The 21,636-nt window shown below is 41.1% G+C and overlaps 1 protein-coding gene across 4 annotated transcripts in view; it reads right to left on the reverse strand.

The window, feature by feature from the left end:
* Positions 1-374: 374 nt before the first annotated feature.
* Positions 375-21,636, reverse strand: part of LOC145445197 (3-galactosyl-N-acetylglucosaminide 4-alpha-L-fucosyltransferase FUT3-like) — a 59,918-nt gene continuing 38,656 nt past the window's right edge. Inside the window, exons 1-7 of one of the 4 annotated variants that reach the window (XM_080323365.1) lie at positions 17,823-18,597; positions 17,180-17,331; positions 17,012-17,110; positions 8,947-9,026; positions 5,780-5,899; positions 2,571-3,083; positions 375-838 (exon numbers count right to left, since the gene is read on the reverse strand). In XM_080323365.1, coding sequence (XP_080179491.1) covers positions 568-838; positions 2,571-3,083; positions 5,780-5,899; positions 8,947-9,026; positions 17,012-17,083 — 1,056 coding nt within the window. In that variant the 5' untranslated portion in view covers positions 17,084-17,110; positions 17,180-17,331; positions 17,823-18,597 and the 3' untranslated portion in view covers positions 375-567. Of the gene's footprint in view, positions 839-2,570; positions 3,084-5,779; positions 5,900-8,946; positions 9,027-17,011; positions 17,111-17,179; positions 17,332-17,822; positions 18,598-21,636 lie in introns of those variants that run through there. The other 3 variants (XM_080323360.1, XM_080323363.1, XM_080323362.1) reach the window with 3 other exon arrangements.

A 21,636-nucleotide genomic window follows, 5' to 3' on the forward strand; every position in this document is an offset into this window, starting at 1 on the left:
TAAATGACGCGGGAGTCGATTCATAATGGTGATATTTTTTTAGTCAACACGACATAAATATCGTTAAAAAGTGAGTAATGCGGTAGTCCAGTCAAAGTGAGGACCTGTGTTTTTTTAGTCAACGCAACAAGATTTCCAGTAATCAGTTCAAAATCGGCTGTTTTCAATTTCGGTTAATTAATGTTTATGGTTTTTAAAATGTGTCCCCCATTACCGATTCCAAGATATGCTAACCTTAGCATACAAGTACGCACCTATATGCAAGTCCTTGTCCGACGAAAACAAATATAAAGATAAGTCAAGGGCTAAAAGGATAGGCTTTACTGAAATAACTTCCTCCAACCAAGGCTCGCACCCCGTTATACATCATTAGGTTTGCACGAAATTGAATATTATTGACCCAGAATAGACATTATAAAAATGAAGAGCAGGCCTACTTATTGATGGAAGCTCGATATACGACCAAAGTAAGTATGCTACTGATCCATTGACCATTTCCGATAAATTACATCGCCGTACTCAGTCGTCTAAAAACTTCGAGAATCCAAAGCCAAACGAATTTGTTAATCACGTCAGATCATATCGATAATAAGGCGGCAACAACGTCTCATTTTTCTCCATACACAACTTATCCTCATTTACGAAAAGGTATTCTTTTAATGACGGAACACTACGTCGATGCACATAAGTGTCTGTAAATGGTGGTATAGTCTTTTCCGAGTATCTTGGATTGTACATATCATCTACGTTAATTCCATAAAGTGTTCGACAAAGCTGACAGAACGGGTCGACCCTTTCATTTCCGGGAGAGGATATTTCCGGATTAGTAGTTCTCCACCTGAAAACAAGAGTACGAAGTAATAATCAGACGTGTTCAGCAGTGTTGTGACGTCAGAGTCGGATTCGTGGAGTTGCAGTCGTAGTTTCGCTAATTTTTCCCTTAATGGAGCCGGAGTCTCACATTTTTTAGCACGCCTTGCAGTCGAAGTCGTGACAAAATAACTGGTTGGAGTCGGGATCAGAGTTTGTGAAAATGCTCCTGACTCCGACTCCAGTTTCTTTAAAATGGAAACAAGTGATTTCAAATGTCTCTTAAAACTACCATAACAAATAAAATTTGTATGTATGTACCAAAAATCCCTGTTATTAGTAACGATATTGCTAAAATCGGATATTATTTGCAAATTGAAATTCAGTTACATGTAGGCAGTGCTGGTGGCTTTTGGGGTGGGCGAGGTGGGCGGTCGCGCGCCCCCCCGGTCGAAGCCCCCCCTCTTCGGTTTTAGCGCTTTTTTAAAGGGTTGTTGTAGCGAATAGACGTGGAAATCCTTGTACCAATCAAGAAGATGATTCCGTTCAGATGAGTCAATCTTCAAATCTCCGCATTTGTTATTAAAGTCCCATATCACGACAATAATGAAGTCTCTGCATGCCTGTTAAGTTGTTACGCGAAATGGGAGGTCTGGGGGACGGAGCCCCCCAGACGTTGCGATTACATACTTATAGCGCCCCCCGGAAGTCTCGCCCAGGGCCCCCCAATCGTAGGGCTACCACTGCATGTAGGAAGAAAATTGCAAGACGCGTCTTCGCGAGCAATAAAAAATTACTGAGGCAGTCACAAATTGGTTCAATCTGGTTTTGTAAGTGAAATCACTTGTAAAATTGATGCAAATATAACCAAACGCTGCGTCCCACCAGACAAAATCAAAAACATGTCTAGTAAGTAGTTCAGCCGCGTGTCTGGATCAGGACAGGTTTCTAAATCATGAAATACCCTTTCTGATTCTTTCCATCAATGTTTTGTGTGAACTTGCACCACAAATTCGAAGAATCCTTGATAGCAAACTCCAATGCATTGTCGAGGTATAATGCGCTCAGATCTGAGCAGGATTATTTTCGGATCCGGATGGACACATGATCCGGATGGGATCAGGATTCCATTTCATCACACAGGATTGGATCCGGATCCCTAAAAACCATGATCCGTATATCTCTAGGGGCTAAGCGTTACCGTCATGACATCAATGGTCATTGGTTCGAGTCGCGGCTCTGCCATGTTTCTATATGTCGGAGGTTTATCTGGGCTCCTCATCGCTGACCTCACTGCCTATGCGGTGTCGTGCGAAAACCCAAATGGATCAAGTAAAGTCGAGCTAGGAAAATCGGCAGCAAAAGACACTAACGATGACGCAGGAAAGCGAGAGAGAGAGAGAGAGAGAGAGAGATGATGAATGGATATGTGACTGAAAGTCAACCGAAAAGCGGACCAAACACAGGAAAATTATGAACATTACAACATTCATTACCGTGGCGCATATGACCTGAATAGGTGATAAGTGCCAAAATTGTTCCATGAACAGCAACAACTGGGCATTCTCGGTAACGACTAACGAGTGGCGTGGTGGTATACGTTACAGTTTTCAATATCAATTGGATTCGTGTTTGAGTCCAATTCCAAAATACCTTCCCAAGCATTGTGGAGGTTTGCCCTCACGAAAACTAGAAAGTTAGGAAAATTCGAAAACGTGCATTTCGATTTGGCAAATTTATGTTTTAATATTCATGCCCACCTGTGATATTCCAAGTAAGCCGTGTCATTATTATCCAAGTAATTCAGATAGTCCACTAAATCTTCCAACGTCTTGAAGTCTTCAAGAAATATGAACGATCCCGGAGGCGCTACATTCTCATAGTCTTTCTTCTTGGAACCAAATACCACCGGAACGGCCCCGGCGAAAAGAGAGTTACGATAAAACTTTTCGGTGATGTAATCGGTACATCTATACGAATTCTCAAACGCGAAATGAAATTTGTATTTCCTAATCAATTTTATTGTGTCTTTTGCGTCTTTGCGTGGTGCGTGAGGGAAGCATTTCCCGAATGTATCCATCTTGAATCCGAGCGATTTAATCTTGTTTAACAGTTTCATCCTCATTCTTGCGCCAGCTGTCCAAGCGCAATCCGATACCAAGACAACACTCGTATTGTTTTTCAATTTCAAAATAGATTCCAAACTCATATTTTCTCTAAAAGCAGCAATAATCCAACTGTATCGGTAAGTATTGTAAAAATCCGAATCCCGCCTGTAAGACAATGCAGTTGGGTAAATTAGTAGATAATCCACAGAGTCGCGACAGTTGATTGATGTCAGAGACCCAGAGAGAAATTAGGTTTGAATCGGACTCCATCTATGGTCGCAACGCGTCCGTCCCAGATTATGATGTAATAATACTTTTTCGTCGCGGTGTTTTGTGGCACCAGTGCCCTATCCAATAGTCCGTAGAATTACAGTACAAATGTTAATGAACGGAAAAGAGTTATATACTGTCACGTGTAAAATACCCGCCATACCATCCTCTGACGCGGCAGGCCACCAAGGGCGTATAGCCAGAAAAAATATTTGAGGGGGGCGAAAAATTCGATGACGTAAAAGACCCCCTCCCTTGAAGATAAGAAAAAAATAGGTGAAAAAACGATGGTCTTGGGCCCTTATTGGATGATTACCACAACATCCGGGGCGATCGTTATACATATATCCCACTCACAGATATAAATTGATGTTATAATAATATGATTGAGGAAAACTCGGGCGCCATTTTCAAGGTTAATGAATGGAATTGGTTCATTATATTGTTACTTGCATATTGCAAATACGCTTTCATTATTACATTTACCGGTAAGGCTGATAGAAGTGGTGTCATCGAATATTCAGGGGCACTCAATTTGCAACTGGAACTGTATGTTCATGTTCATACAGGGCCGTAACAGCACTTCGTCAGCCGCCCCGAAAACGTTGGTCTTGGGCCTCCATATGACGATAAGCCGGACATCTGGGGGGCTTCACCCCCTCAGGCTATCCGCTGTATACCGCAACTTGTCGTCTAGATTGGGGGCCGTTCACTGAGGCAGCTTTTCTCGCCTAGTCGCGCTCACCGCGAAAAATTTCTATAATTCTTGATTGAATCGGTCAATATGATCGGAAATTGCATATATATTGCTATCAATTTTTATCCTTTCTCTTCTCACGTAATCAGATTTACAGGTAGAACTGAGTGAGGTGTCTTGGAAACTGTAGGGCCCGTTGGTATGACTCTGGAACATAATGTTATTTCGTGACCTCCTGTCTGCTATATCAGAAAATATAGAATCGCCCAAGACGCACACGATTTCAAATTGGTATTTCTTCACTGCATATAATTTTCCCTGCGCGATGGTATTTGTCTTGTGAGGTTCTGATTGCCAAGACAGGAACATTCGGCGCCAGTCATTTAGGCGCCTGTGAACAATTAAACCTATATGTATTTTGTATATATAACGTAGTTTTCGGTCAGCAGTACTGTTCGGCCAAGGTTTTCTCGCTGCCGATTGTTCTGGTACACTTCCCGAGTCGCATGTTACATGGCCTAAAACTTTATATGTCTTGCTAAATCGTGGCGCGGTTATGGCCAACGCCTACATGCCCATTTCTATAAATGTTTCGTATTTTTTCTTGGGGAAAAGTACCTAAAAATCAAAATAGTTGGCAACTTGAAATCGCGTATAGCGCGAAAATTTTTTGAAAAAGTTGCATAAATTTTCAAATAATACTCTATAATATATGTTAATTTACGAAAAAAAAAATTCCCCTTGGGCTCGAGTTCGTCCCCCAATTGGGGGATTTGGGGTGCGGCAGTTGCGGTCCTGCACACGTCATGACCATTTATGAGTTGCTAGAAGGTATGCGCCGGGCGGGACAGTTTTCATTTATTGCTGTAGTTACTTCATGACTTGCGGATAAAGTTGTCACCACTCAAAAGATCACCCACACTCAAGGTCGTAGCCAGAAAACTTTTTTTTTGTGGGGGAGGGGGGACACCTCATGGGTCCGTACATCCTGCCATAGGCAATTTCATCACTACACATTATACATGCGATTCTTTGACGCACACACACACCCTATGGAAGCTTCCAGTTCCAAGTATAGCTTGTATTAGGAGATCGATTGACGGACGAGCCCAAATCGGGCCTAGTCGGGCCTAGTCGCGCGGAGCGCAAAATTGTTTTGAATAAATGAATGAATTTGATCAATAATATCGGTGCATGTATATGAGCAAGTGGTGTCCATTCTGAATAATTACTTAGTTGAAGCAGGGTTGTTTAGTAACCTCTGGTAATGATTGACGCTACTTTAAAGATTGGAATCGCTGATACATATCAGACCAAATTAAAAAAAATCCTTGGATCAAACTCGTGCGATTTCAAATTAGCACTTTTTAACAACGGGAGGTGGCGATATTTTCCTGTGCCAGTCGTATTTATGTCTTCGTCTGTCCCGGAACGGAAATTGCCGGAACTAATAGTCCCCCCATACTGAACTGAAACCCCTGGACTCAATCAACCCAACGACCTCGGACTATACAAGTGTATCTACTGGTACTGTTGTATTCTGATAATTGAGAATGCAGCTAAACTGAATTATGATTATTTTCGGAATTTTTTTTCAGTAAACCGATAAAATCAAGACATCTATGGACTCTAAATTTCGCGAGGCGCGAAGGAAATTTTTAGGTTGCGTCCATCTGGCCCAAAATACTGTAATATTTATTGATTTTTTTTTTTTGGGGGGGGGGGACGATCGCCCCTTTCGCCCCTCCCTGACTACGCCACTGCAGGCCACCCGGAATATACCTATCTAGCTATCAAAGTCACAAGTTTCACAAGTTCTAAAATGATAATAATTCACTCGCCACAGCAGTTTTCAAGTCCGAAAGAATTAATTTGGCAGAAAAATTCCGTATACCTATAAGTCATAGTTGCATTGAAATGAATCGTCTCTTCGAAATCCAGTTCGTGCTTGTGAGCATATCTCATTAACGGCGTGGGTTCTTTGTTCCAAAACACATACATCTGGTCCGGTCTTCTATTAATGAAAGAATGAATTATTATCAGCATTGAATGAGCTGTTGAAGGTAATCTTATGCGCTAAATATACGGCTTGACTTACACCTTCACTGGTAATCCCGATATTATCCAGTCGATACTCAAAAGATTTGGTATCTTCCTTAAGGCGTATGCACAAAGCCTCATACTATTTATCTGAGCAGCTTTACGGCCATTGCTATGATTGGACAGGACATGAAAGAAACGAGACAGGCTGCATCTGGACTAATCTGCATATAGCAATATTCCCAGTGGTCTATCGGTGGTAGATTATGACTCTTTGATTCCCTACACTCTGACCGAAAAGTGTGTGCAATTCTACCCATCCGACAGTCGACGAGCATGTCCACATTCAAGTCGAAATACAAGCAATTACTACTAAATAAATACAGTCCATCCTCAAGATTACCGGACCACGACTGACCTATCGATCTCGCTTCCCATGACATGCCGTACTGTATTCTTTACTTTCATTCAGTGTGCATGCCTCCTCTTTACTACGCCTAGGCCAAGGTGGGTGTCCGATTCCATTGACAAATCCAAGTCGCTTCGACATCTTCCTGTCTATTCATTGTATCGCATTTTTCGTGGTGTATTGAACTGATAAAATTGCTAATAAACCAATGATGATGATGATGATGTACCACCCCTGATATGGGCACACGATACCTGAACCCAACTGAGACTTATACCGCGGTGTAAATTTTAGTCCAAATTATGCGTGCAAATAGGAATGGAGGAAGGCATGTACGCAGAAACTTAAGATTTATTACCATGAAATAATCCCGAGTTATGCTCTGTTTTCGTGTACCACACTTTTCTTTCCTTTGGGCGTGAATACACACTCTTTTCGCTAAGAGTCAGAGATGAGCGAATTTGAAATTTACATGTCCTAATCCAATCCAAATCCGAAGCTTCAAATCCTATTCCTAGTCCTAATCCAGAAATTTTCTATACTACAATCCTAATCCTAATCGGTTATAAACTTAGAATTCCTCTTAGAAAACCTATACATCTCATGATTGTAATTCTGTAAAAAGAAATTACACACATAATGTGTGCCAAAGTACATGAAGTAACTTTGGTATGACGTAAAACTTTGTCGCCATTAGCCACAGGACATCAATCTTCCGAAAATCGGTAAATCCAATTCTAATCCTAATCCATTACAAAACGAATCTGAAATCCTATAATCCAATCCTAATCCGACAAAATTTCCCAAATCCGGTTTTCCCAAATCCTAATCCATGCTCATCTCTGCTAAGAGTATGCTACCTGTTGTGAAATGATAATAATTATCGATATTTTTTACATCTATTGGCTGATACATATATTTCTTTCGAAGTGTGACAACGAATCCATACTATAGTACCACGATATAATAATCGATCAGGCTGTAATCATAAAAGCGGTGAGTTTAATTCTTTTCTCCGAATAACACAGAATAATGTGAGCAATTCAAAATCTATTTTTGGATGTCGCGATTAAGAAGAGGTCTGGGCAATATCGAGTATAACGCATGACTTGTCGAGCTTTGGGTCGAATCTATCATTTGATTGATTACCCATTATTATCATGTCACAAACAGCAAAAAAGGCTTAAAAACGACATGTAGCCTACATTGCACATTTTCTGTGAGCGTAACAAAATGCGAATACGTTGTTCGACGAAACAAAAAATTAATGTCAGTTACTCCCGTAATAGATAAAAGTAACTATGATACAACCTGTTGTGACAACGATGTGTTCATTCTCCATTCTATCACAGAGATATAAATACCAAGATCAAATGGCATCCCTGTGCATAAGGCATGCTTAGATATATGCTTCGGATGGTCAGAAAAGGTCGACTGAGATTTCAAGGTATAGGCACGCTGAGAAGAAAATATTGACACGATAATTGTCGCTCTTAATATTAGGGGTTGTATGATGCCGACGCTATAAAAAAGACTCACACTATCCGACTCAAATCATTACAATTAATACGCGATTCTGATTCGAAAAGTTGTACCGAGGCCTACCGTGAGCCGTGACATCAAGAGACATGTACAGGAGGATCCCTATATTGCAAGTTGTGGACAACCTAATTGACGTGACTAGAAGATATATTTTACTACACCGAAAAGAGTCCCAAAGACGAAAAATGTTCGAAGTATTTGTATATCTTCAGTGGACAATGCGTTACATAACTTATTTTTCCATCCCATTCATGTGGTCTACTATTGCATAGGAGCGATTGTGAGTGTTTCAGCTATGCCCAATGCCCATACTGTGTTGGTGATATGTGTACAATGGAAACGCTTCCAGTGGTTCTCAACCTTTTTGTCTCCGCGGACCCCCTTGGGACTTTCACGGACCCCCGCGGACCCCCAAGTTTCTGATCAAATTTATCTCGATTTTCGACTAACCGTTATCTGTCTTGTGCAAATATCGACCTCATGCTAGCGATAAAACAATCAGAATGCTAACAAGCCCAGCGGATAATTTGATGGCATGGAGGGTTAAGGCTGTCGAAGAGAGAATTGTCAAATATGAAATTAAAATTTATACACAGAGCAATAATTACTAACGATATGTAAATCGCGCGAAGCGCGAAAAAAAATTTCCGTTGACTGCGGCTTTGTGCCCTTCTTCAGATGTTTTCACCTCATCCCAGTTTGAGAACCACTGTCACAAAAGAATGTGAGTGGTTGCAAATACTTCGAAGTCACCCTGATGGACCTTACTACTCCAACTTCCTATTTTTTGCACAAACCTACACAAAACATCTCTAAGCAGCAATATATTTGTATTAGTAGGCTATTGGCAAGTAAATTGAGTTTGCACTATATGTTATTTGATCTGAGACGGCCAATCTCGTTATGTGAGTCATGAAGTTTTAAAAGTAATAAAGTTAAACTGCCTCGTGTTTTCCCAAATCATAAAAAAAATGTTTCCGCCATTTTGAAAATTTCGCGGTCTCGCGGACCCCCTGAAAATCCTTCGCGGACCCCGGTTGAGAACCACTGGCCTAGTCCATAAATCCTACCTCGAAGATGGTGGAGGCATTGTCTTCTGTGAAATGTCATGGTAGTAGAATACTACAGCTGCAGTAGAATTGTCCGATATCTGAACGGTACACTTATAATTAGGGCGATTTTTTTTTACCTAAAAAATGGAAGATTTTGACCTAAAAAATCTCAATTTTAACATTTTTTACCTTAAAAAACTAAATTTTGACCTAACGTATGCTAATTAGGTGTTTTCCCACATAATGTTAGAATTGTACTACTTATCTTCATTTCTGGTTCAAACTGTCTGTCCTTACGAAGTAGTTTGCCTGAAAAAACTTTTTGACTCAAACTGTGACAAATTTTTTACATGAAAAAAACTTTATTTCAGCGAAATCTGGCCCTATGAAGAATTCCAGTAGTTACATCACGTATTATGGTAGAAATAACTAAAATTTGTTGCAGTCAACGAAAGATACTTTCCTACATTCTCGGGTAGAAAGTGTATGTCCTTACTAAGTAGCTTGCCAAGAATGGAGAAAGTAAGTTCAACTGTAGCAGCTGTTGGCTGACAACACCGAAGTTGTGGGTACACTGCTGGTGACACACCGTGTTGCTTCATTCTGACAATGGTGTACATCACAATTGTTGATAATACACTTCTTGATATAAAAACCATGCAATGCCTACGAAGTCTTGCTTCACTTAGGATATTGCGGTACGTTGAGCACAACACTATGTCAACCATGTTTCATTTGAATGTTTATGATTCACAGTGAGCAGACAACGGGCCGTCTACAACGGTAGGCCTATAAAGTAGGCTACAAGCTGTAAAATGTCAAACGGTAGGTTCACCGACGGTGCAAAATCTACGTTACAGACGAAATGCAGGTTGCAAAAGAATTTCGTCTTTGTCAACAATTTTGACATTTTTTGACCTAACGCTACAATTCTGAACTTATTTTGACTTTTTTTGACATGTCAAAAAAGAATCGCCCTACTTATAATAAATATGAAAGCAAAACACGAAAATCGGTTATTAAAAAAACATGACAATATACTCTGATAATATGCTTATAATTATGGTTGCCCAACAATTAATTGTTTTTTGTAGTTGTTAATTGACGATACGAATATCCAATGGTGTGTGGATTGACGTTGATAATTGATATATCGTTCCTAAATAATTATAATTGAAAGTATAGGACCAACATGGCTCGTTTGACGACCTTGGTTTACGATCCCCGCCTTAAACAGACGAAACAATATCTTTGACCAGCACTGCATCATCATACAGCATTTTTACGGTTGGCGGTCATCATTATCAGAACATCCGTCTCATTCCACTTATAACTACGTGCTGTAACTGTTGAACCGACGATGATTTCCAGGGTCCCAACCATTCCATATCGTATACGTCGACTAAATCTAGTGCAAGTCATCCCAAGGCTCATACCAAATATTTGTTCAGCAGTATTTACACAATAATGACATAACTATAAGACCTTTGAAAAAATAGTTTTATATTTTTACAATGGCGTTTGTTTAAAACATGGCAAAGTGTTTTAAAATACCTGTTTAAATGCAACCCTACGTATATGACAGTTACGCTATTGTAGATTGCGTTAACCTTTGAGCATTCGGAGTTGGTTGCAATGGATCCCCGATTGTAATTTAGCTAAATTGTCTTTTATTCAAGACTTTCCAAACTTTCAAGTCACGACCTCTCTTATTTTTCTAAAATTTTCGCTACCCGTTGTGGTGTTATATTTATCCGTTAGGTGTCTACCTTTTCTTCATTTCCGTTATAAATTATTTCGTGCGTTTGTCTATCAGTTAGTTAGTTCATCATTCTGGTGTGAGGTGTTCTGAGAGTAGCATGTGTTTCCTGATTTACTTTTGTTTCAACGTTTATATTCTTTGTATCATAGTCTACACGTTTCGTGAATAAAAGCCTAGAAAGCCGTATGCACAGGCCTGTTTATTTTTGGATATTGGGTTTTATTTTTGGAGATTCTCCAAAAATAAGATTTGAAAACATTCAAAAATAAGCTTTTTCGGATGGTGTTTTTCAAGTTTTTTAGTGAAATGAACGAGTCAGAGCAGCGTAAATACTGTTGAAACAACCAGGGAACTCACAAAAACACAAGAAACAGCATGTGTGTGTAAAAGGGGGTATCCGAAACGCTAAAAGTTCTTCCCCTTGGTGGATTGATCAGAGGCGTGGCGACAAGGGTTGAACAGACGGCAGGGTATATGAAATTATGCTATTGCGGTGCGGACTGCACCACTGGACCTTGTGGCGCACGCCGAATACCGCCAGCTCTACAATAATCACTTCATCCACACGACAATGTGACTGGATGGCTACCTCAGACGGCAACTGAACTTGATCCAGGAGATGAAAAGTACCTGCCCCAAGTTTGTTGACACCAGTTGATTGTCCATTAGGAACGTGAGCACTTGCTTGACTGGACACGGTACCAAACTACTCGAGGTTATCAACAAGAAAAGTCCGGCCTGTGCACCTTCGTCGCATTGGTAGATCAAACTGATCGTCCTCAATCGCATGGCCATATAGAATTGAGCACCACCGTCGCTAAGCTTCAGGGACTTGAGTTTCTGATCGTGAAGAAGCAGGAGGAGCTACATCGCCTGGTCGAACGCCTTCGAGCTCGGTGCTCAGCTGAGGACTGGGACAATGACACCCACAGCAAGGACGATTTTCTGGTAAGAGGGTGCTGAGCTCACTGAGGCACGCAACTTCGTGGAGGATCAGGAGTGTGCACTGTGCAGTCCTCGACCTCGAAGGCGATCGACCAGGCGACCAGTCGTCGACGAAAAAGAGACACAGCCCACGTTCGATAGAGCCGGGAGCCTTATTGCAGGGTTCATCGATGGCAAAAACAAAATTGAAGTTGCCGACAATGAAAGGGTCCTGCCCTGTCTATAACACCAAGTAGTGCAACCTCGTGGGCCGTAGGAGAGAGGACACAACAAACACTTCTTACTCTTTTTGATTCTAATAATATAAACAACAATGATATGTAGGCTACTTTATTTGCGGCTCCGTGAATTGATCCACAAACACCGAGGTCGGCTGTCGATCAAGTGGACATCCGAGTAAGTACCAATTCCAATCCATGTCTTTCCGATACAAAATGGACGTCACGTCCAAGCGCATTATTTACCAGCGCTTGTCAGGAGTAAAAGGCTTGACAGATTGGAGAGTTTGAAGCCATACGACAGTTGTTCGGGCCTCTATCGGCTCGATGTTTCCCACAACTGCGACGGTCGAAGCAGATTTCTCGAAAATCAAGTGGGAGAAGGGTCTCTGAAGGGCGTTTGTCATTGATTTTGGAGGACATTCTCCAGATCAAAGACTTTGCGATGAAAGTGTTGGGAAGTTAGATCAAGATCACTGATGATGTCGATATGTTGGAGGACATGAATATACATGATAATAACATACTTCCGGTGAGGTTTTCTAGTGGTATTAGGGATGAAAACACCTTCATTTCTTATTTTCGGAGATTCTCCAAAAATAAAATTTGAAAACATCCAAAACTAAGCTATTTTTGTTATTTTGGGAGAAATCCAAAAATAAACAGGCCGGCGTATGTATATTGATGGGCTTTCCTCGCAAGGTCACGACACCCGTCAAGAATGCGATTCTGTGAGCCTGCGTGTGGGCCTGCGACGCAATAGCACGCGTCACTTCGGCATGCAGCACTTGGTCAGGTGGGATTAACGGTAGGGATAGCTTTCAATCTTGCTTTTCCCAATGCACTCGCCCCAGAATTGAACAAACTACTGGATTATCAAAACTCCCAATTATAACTATAACTAAAACACCCTACTCTTCAAAATACGCAACGAGAAGTAGAACTAGAACTACTCACTTTTTGAAAAACGCAACTAGAACTAAAAGTAGAATTACTGACTTTTTAAACCTCGCAACTAGAACTAGAACTAGCCACCTTTAAAAATCCACAACGAACTAAACGACGAATGAGTAAATCGGTGGTTCTTGACCAATGTTCCCTCTAATTTTGTACGAGTCTGCGCACACTCACCAACTCACTGCGCAGACCCCTGGAAAACAGTGCGTACCGACTAAAAAAAGGTCATCATTTGATTTTGTTTTCTGCGCAACTTAGAGCCCAGAGACCGTGTCAGCACTGCGCATTTGCGCACGTGGGCAGCTTAGAGAGAACATTGTTCTTGACCAGTGTCTCCGGGCGAACAAGGTAAGTAATGTATGAAATGTGTAGCTATGGGGAAGCCCACCCATTAGGGGCGTATTTGTAATAATTTTTTATTGATATTGTGTAGTGTTGTTGTTGCTGGGCCACCAAGTGTCTGGTTCCGACTAGGTAGAATGGGCACTTTGTGGACACATCAATGCATGCTTCCTTCTTGTTTAAGCTGGGTGCAGCGAGGACGTATAATTAGGCTCTCAAAAACGATTGTATAATCTCTTCACATCCACAATATTAGGAGGTCTTCCACAGTTAGATGTGTAATGTGGTAGATTTTGGTTTTTTTACTCACTGAAAATTACGGGTACCCGGAATGTTCGCCGATTAGCGTAGGGCAGTACTGGGCATTTCACGGCGCGTGGGCCAAACCCGGACCGCGAAAAGTTGCTCTAAATATGAAGTATACATTTGAATGTACCATTGAATAGTATATTCATATTGAAATGAACCCGAATATTTTCGGCGGCCAATCGTCAGGTGTAATCGTCAGCAACTAGTAGAGAGAATTGGAAAGAACATTGTATATCAACAATCGTATCATATCGGACCGCGAAAAGTTGCTCGAAATTTGAATTATACATTTGACTGGGGTAATCGACGTCACAATATCAAAAAATCGCATCAGCAATAACATTATCAACAATATCTACAATCGTACCACAATATGATACGATTGTTGATGCAGGCCTATAATGTTCTTTCCAATTCTCGAAGTCGTAGTCACAGCTGCGATTCTAAGCAAATTGTTTCTCAGTGCAGCAATCACATTTTAGGTTGATGAAATGAGTATTAGGCCGCATAATTTAACAACAACAAAAAAACTTCTATCGGATATGCCTACTTCATAAGTATAAGGCTTGGAAAAAATTGACGTCACAGCAAAATGAATGATGCGGACGCTCAAATATATACTTATTATGCGACCACAAAGGATGTAATAGTGGTATAATCCACAGCTGCAACACCAATGGGTTGCGGGTTCGAGTCCGACCGAGGTCTACTCAAGATGTTGAGGGTTTATCTATAGGCTCCTCCTCGATATCTCACCCGTGTAAGCATTGTGTCAGAAAAGTGGTCCGTGCCACAAGTCGGTAGCTACGGAATGAAAATGAAGAAGATTGGTCTGGTGTAAATGACCATAGTAGTCGACAAACACCATTTTTACCACTAAACAACAACAGCAACAACAATAACAACAACAACAAAATGATATAATACCACTTCTACATCACATTAAAGTTTATTTGGTATATTTTTTGATCTCACCTATTTCATTGCTCTCTGTAACAAATGCTATGTGGGTGCGGCTGGTTGCTACGATACGACAAGTCCAGTTTACAGCCTTCCTCAATGGAAAATAGAATAGAAACCATGGTGTGCACAATTCTCAGCAATAAATTTACGGAGCGTGTAATTCCAGTAGTCGAAGATCTATCTCTCACTACTATAGATCCGAACCATTAGAATTAACACTCGATTTAGATTCGAGTAGGCCTCAAATTATTGTAGCTATTGCCTTGATCACCCTAGACCAGGGGTCGGAACCTTTTGTGTGCAGCGTGCCGCAATGTCTAAAAATGTCGAATTTTACGAACTGGCGCGCTGAACATTTTTGATATGGTCATATTTACCGTTCTAAGCAAGGAATCCCACCAACCGCTTATCTGCAACTGGCAACGGCATCGGTTACACCAGTGGTTTTACATACATCTTGGTCGCTACCGATCCAGGCCTATCGCTTATATGGGGGTAGAGTGGGGCAACACGCCTACCCTAAGCGGGAAACATCATAATATCCACCAAACTAGTCGAAACGGATTGAGTTTCGGAATTTGTCCCCACTCTACCATGATCGTCTGGAAAGTCCTAGTATCAATTATCATATGTAAATTTATCATCCATCTATGTCCATCAATTTGACGTTTTGCTACATGGGTGGGGCAAAATGCCTGCATTGCATTTCTACCCCGTTATGCCACTAAATACCGCATGCCACTCAGTAACCGATATGAATATTTAATTCCTATGAGGACCTATACATGCTTCCCCCACTCATCATGGCGTACCGGGTCTTTTGAAAACAAATTTCATCCTGAAATACCAACTATGATTATGATAAGTCAAAAACAAAGTAGAAAGTTCTTGAAATGTATCTTGTTTAGTCAGAGGGATAGCCTATACATTTGCCAGGTGAATATCAATTTTGATGGAAATGGCGTTCTCCGAGAAGGCAACTTTGCTGAACCCATAAATGGCTACTCAATCCATATTTACTGGACTTCAAGGAGTGGGGCGCTTTACCCCACGGGCGGGGTAGGCGTTTTATCCTCGAGGTCGCCAATGTTTGTGGATCAGCTACCAGGTGGGTATTGTGTGAATTCGCCTCCGGACTGTGGCTTAAATCCAACCACGCCCACTGTAATCATACATAGGACCGTAAAACTCTCTGTAGCATCCGCTATAAATGACATTTCACTTGGCTTTAAAAGGCTCTCTTCTGATAAGAATATGTGTAAAAGTCATAAATTCTCATAAAAAGTTACAAATCTTCATTCGCGCGTGAAAATCAAATTGACAGTTTCGTCTGACCATGAGACGATATTTCGGATACTCTGACGCATTCAACGCTCGCTTTGTTCTGTCATATTGGTGGTAGCCGTTTTACCTCGCCTGGGCGTTTTACCCCACTCTACCCACTTTACCCACTCTACGTAATGTTTGCATCATTTATTTTCAGTCGCGCACTGATCGATCAACTGTGGTTGCTTTGGTCGTTCCCAAGTCCACTCATGTGTTCGGTACCATATCCAATGAGTCAGAAGCCATCGCTGTTAAGATGATGGTCTGATGATGAAAAATATATGAAACCCTGTAGTATACAAGTCGGCTTGATGTCACGATAAGATTGGTCTGACACTAGATTTGCCTGCAAAGCAGTAAAGATGCCATTGCACCAGATATATTGAAATCGCTTACACGTACCAGACGAAACTCCTTTCGGGAGACGAACACGATTTCAAATTCTCGTTTCTACACGGGGCTCATTATTTCTCTTGGCGGGTCGCATTTGCTGCGTGCTGCTCAAGCTGCGGCCGCTGGATATTCGGCGCTGCTCCTTTCGACGCATGGACATGGGCAGTGGGCATATGAAGGTCGAACTATTTGGCTAACATGCGGCGGTTATTTTATTTCAAGGTTTTATCGCCGCCAATCATTTTGGCAGCGCACACACACCGCATGGAGTCGCATGGCCGCATGTTACCCGAGACGTTATATCTATAGGTCGTGTCTTCTATAGCGTGAAAATGCCCGGCGCCGAAATGCAGGTTCATATAATAGTCACGCTTCCCAAGGCTGCACAGCACAGTGCACACTCCTAATGCATCCAAACGGTCTCATACGACATTATGTTTCCGTTCTTTAATATTTGGTAATAGGCCTAGGGTTGGACTCATTTCTGCCGTACATTATGCATATTTTTGAAAATATTATATTGTATATTGCTTGAAGTTCTCACATTATAATCAAGAAAGCAAAGTAGGCTACCAATAGATTGCCCGAAGCGCGCAGAAAAATTTCAAGATAAATAAAATCTGCTCCAAAGGACTCTATTTTATGTTGATTTACTAAATAATTTCTGGTCGCTTACGAACTTTGTACATTTTGAAAACTTCTGTTTCGCTTTTTGCAAAAGTAGGTTTATAATATTTCGTTTGCGTCAAATCATTTGGCGTGCGATGAATAATAATCTCGCGTGCCGCAAATTGCACGCGTGCCGGGGGTGGCCGACCCCCGCCCGCGCCAATCCCAACCTATACATTTGAATGTCTATTATACTCACCAGCGCACGGTCTTTCGATATCCAACAGTTTCCACATTTTTTTCTGTTTACCGGCCGTCCAGGCCATTCCATGCCGGTTTTATACCAAACCAGTATCGTCTGTATGCAGTCAACATATAGGGTTGGCACAACGACGCATGAAGTTTAATTGCTATCAGGCGGCCGTACCTTTTTGTTGTTTGCTTGAGCGAGTCGTTTTTCGAGTTCAAGATGTAAGTTGCCGTGTGAATCATGGGTAGAATAGCGACGAGGAGATTTCCTTGTCAACTTGTCCCTGCGACGACTGTTGTATTCAGCGTCTCTTTGTCTGTGGCTTCATCCTGAATACGCGTGAACACAGGATCAGTTTTAGCCATAATACCACTTAAAGAGAAACTGGAAATTACCATGCACTAATTCAGTGTTTCCTAATCTTTATTAACCTGCGAACACTAATCCTAATCTGCAAGCCGTCGGGGACCCAAAATCTTCGCTGAGTCAAAAATAAAACTCTACCACAGTACACTTCTAACTACACATCTAATAGGCCTACATTACACAGATTACTGTGCAAAGAATGAACTCTGCATCAACAAAGTGTTAAAAGAACAAAACTATTAACATGTGATTTTTGAACAAAACGAAAACGCAAATCAGTGTGACTTTTGCAGTTGGCAAGATGGCAGATATCGACTTAACGTTATGCATACATTGACCGGCTGTGGATAAGTCATGGCAGCGATGTAATCATTAGATGAATATACACTTGTGCGGAAAAATTCTGAAACAATATTGAGGCTAATAGGTAAATATATATCAGACTATGTCTTACCGCTGTTTCTTCTCGGCCTAGTGTTGCGAGTGAATTCGGTGATATCCCAAGAACGAGTTTGTGAGATCCAATTGATAATATTATCACAGCAATTGAAGTAAAGCATATTATCATTATCAAAAATAAAGCAAGTCTTATACTAGATACCTTAGCAACCATTCTGTACACGACAGAAAATGAAGCTTAGTTAGGCATAGCAGGCTGTGCCGCTACAGCAGATAGCGACAGAGCATTTATACACAATCTGTTGCACTGTATTGTTTTATTATACCGCTACAGATCTTCTCTGAAGCTTTCGCGGCTATCAGATGGAGTAGTCAAGTAACTTGTAACTAGGTATGGTGTGAACGTGAGATTCGCGTTCGCGTTCTGTGTGTGAACCTCACAAATTTAGAGGTTCACGTTCACAAACGAACCTTGGTAGGTTCTGCACTGCGAACCTTATTCATGAATTACGATTTTTCATGTCATTAAAAGTCAGTAAATGCGAGCTGAATTCGAAAAGCTAAAAGAATATCCTCTCTGCGGTGTAATCACAGCAAACAGACTGGCTAATCAATCACCATATTACAATCCAAAGCAAGTAGCAACGGTAAGGAATTCAGCTCTTCTTCCGTATTCCTTGTGAGCCTCAATCGATGCGAGTCTTGTTTTGGTATGACCAGGAAGGTTACGAATATACTTTGCTACACGTACGAGAACGTGATTTCAATTACACATATGTCTGATTATGACATCGATGAGAAATGTGGTAAGGGGATAACCAAGCGTAAATCAGCGTAAAAACAATATTGTTTGGGAATATTTATGCTGATGTATCATATTTTTCTTCGCGCTGCGCGCGATTTACTATCACATTTATTGATTTCAATATGGAGACTATACCACCCTCGCAAAAACTGCCATAAAATATAAATAAAAACGACCTTCATTTACTTGAATAAGTCAAATTGAAATCACAATTATAGGAGAATGGTATATTCCCAGAGATTGTTAAGGGCGTTTAAATGCTTTATTAAAAAAAAGTGGTTCCGAACGGGGGGTGGGTGGGGTGGGGTCGTTTGCTTTTATTGTGGGGTTGGCGAATATATTGAACGTAATCAGCTCTCAAAATAGCCCGTGAGTAAGTCTGGGGAAAGGTGCTGACTTCTTTTAGTAATCAGCTCGTACAATTTTGATCTGCGCCACGGAACATTTTTGAGTTGGAGATGGATTTGCGACCATAAAAGGTTGGAAACCACTGGATGTGGGGTGTTTATATAGCTCCGTGGTGCGCACCGACATAAGGCAGATTAACAATCTTATCGGTAGGACATGAACATGACTTAACGATGTGCAATTACGCTCCCAGTATTTTCGAACTCATCATCCTCCACCAGCACTACCGCTAACTCTCATCATATGGGCGCACAGTAGTATCTATATAATAATATATGGAACCGTCCATTGGAACGACCAATATTATTGACAGAATTCAATTCATTCAAATAATTTAACGACCAGATGCATATAGAAACCAGATTCATATAGCAAGCACCACCCCCTTCAGAAGTTGCATCGATTACCCTATAGTGTGGGCTCAAAATCATTGGTTATTTGGGCGGGAGGGGGCTGAAAACATGTGCTTTCGGTCATGGTTACACAACACACAGCCACAAACTCCTGAACCGGACCGTGACCACCTATGGTCTATGAGCAAAGCTTTGCTGGTGTGACGTCATAACTCATTTTGAAATCCACTAGTGGGCGCTAAAGAGTGTCCGGAACTTGGGTTGGGTGAATTATGGTAACCCTAGTATAACGTCACCCACAAACACGGATATCTATTAATTATAGTCGTCATAGAGCAAGATCATCTACTGAAGGTCGCTGAAAACGCAGGCAATTTGGAATAATTTATAAGTATTGTGTTTTTTGTCGAATAATTACCGACATTCGCTAATACAACTGCGAAAATACCCATTGGCCAAGAACGTTCGGAGGCTGTGACTTTATTCGGATAATTACCTATAAATGCCTGTTTCTAATGTTTATGGTGAGTTTGAATGTGCCCTTGAGAATATTCATTGTTCAATCGTGGCTAGTGTCAGATCATAAGATATTAGCACAGCACAGCACAGTACCTGTAGCGCAGAGATGAGCGGATTTGAAATTTCTATCTCCAAATCCAATCCAAATCCGAATGTTCAAATCCTAATCCAAGTCCTAATCCATAGATTTTGTATATTACAATCCTAATCCGGATCCTAATCAGATCTGAACTTGGAATTCCTAGTAAAAAAATCACAAATTTAATTTTTTCCAAATCCTAATCCATGCTAATCCCTGCTGTAGCGTACAACCGAGCCTCGACCAGTACGGTGATTTTGATTATACAAATACATGCATGTGTTGCAAGTGGCATTGAGAGCCCGTGCTGTTGTATCATGTGGAAGCAAACTGAGTGTCGCAGCATATGTTTACCACAAAAGAAATTGAGCTACAATATGGAGGTCGCGTCGAGTAAGTGCGACGGTGAAGATATCGTGCCATAAATTTCGCAACGGGTTAAGAAACGCGGTAGCTGGAGCGGAACGGGTCTTATGCAAAATTCATTTAATTGGAGCTCAATTACGATGGCTCTCTTAAACAGGCCACGGCGGGTGCCTGGTTGAAAACGTACTACAAGTCGTTTCGACTCTTTCCTGTCTTAGTATTCTATCGCGAATTTGTGTAGTTTTGAAGATAATTTTTTGATTTACTGGACTGAATCGAACTGAACTGAGACCCGCACAGGAATGTCTATGATAGTCAACAAATAGAATGTACCAACGAGAACACCGGCAGAATAATATGGCAGTTAATGGCTGGCTGATTGTTTCTATGTATACAGTACACATTATGCAGCTATTAGGACCAGATAGGTTCATAACAAACATTCAAAGTGAGGTTGCGGAAGAGGATTGCATTGAGTTGTAAGAATCACCAAGCAGATTCTGACTCGGACTTCAAGATTTCATTCAACCCGTGACCTTCCTTCGCACATCTTATAACAGAACCCTGTTTACTAGGGATGGTGTGAACGTGAGGTTCACGTTCGCGTTGTGTGTGTGAACCTCAGAAATTTAGAGGTTCGCGCTCACAAAAGAACCTTGGTAGGTTCTGCACTGTGAACCTTTATCATAGATTACAATTTTTCGCGTCATTATATAACATATTCGGTAGAAATTCTTTGCATTTCAACTTCGCACGACTCTATGCATGGCGCTGGCAGCATACAAAAATCAACACCAACCGGTCATCCACCGGCAATCTCAAAAATTTTGCTTGCTTTGTTACAAAAGTTTGCTCGAAATATTCAGCTTTCCGTTTGTGAATATTTAGTGACTCTCTGCTGTTAGTTTGACCCGCAATCACACAACATCAATAGCGAAATACACTACACGTATAGGTAGTCAGCGAATGATGCTTATTCAATCAATCAATGAAATTGATGTCGTTGTCTGATGTAAAAATTCTAGCAAGAGCATGGGGTCCAACTCATTTCATATGCCTATTGTATCATAAAAACCAAATCCGGGCGATTGGAGTGTTGGCTACTGCTGTATAACTTGTTAATAGGGTAAAGTCACTGAGCTATATAAATACCCATTTTACACTCAGCTCAATATCAACCTAGCAATACTCAGACACCTGACCTAATACATATATGTCCGGTCTGTCCTAGACCTTATATTCCCTTGCAAGTCCTCGTCGAAATTGTTGGCAAAGCGACGGAAGATATTGATTTTATAGGATTAATGTATCATTTGATTGCCCCAGTTGACGCATTTGG

The sequence above is a fragment of the Botryllus schlosseri genome, chromosome 8 (assembly GCF_051294905.1).
Source record: "Botryllus schlosseri isolate E-star chromosome 8, Bs_hap1, whole genome shotgun sequence".
NCBI classification, from domain to species: Eukaryota; Metazoa; Chordata; class Ascidiacea; order Stolidobranchia; family Styelidae; genus Botryllus; species Botryllus schlosseri.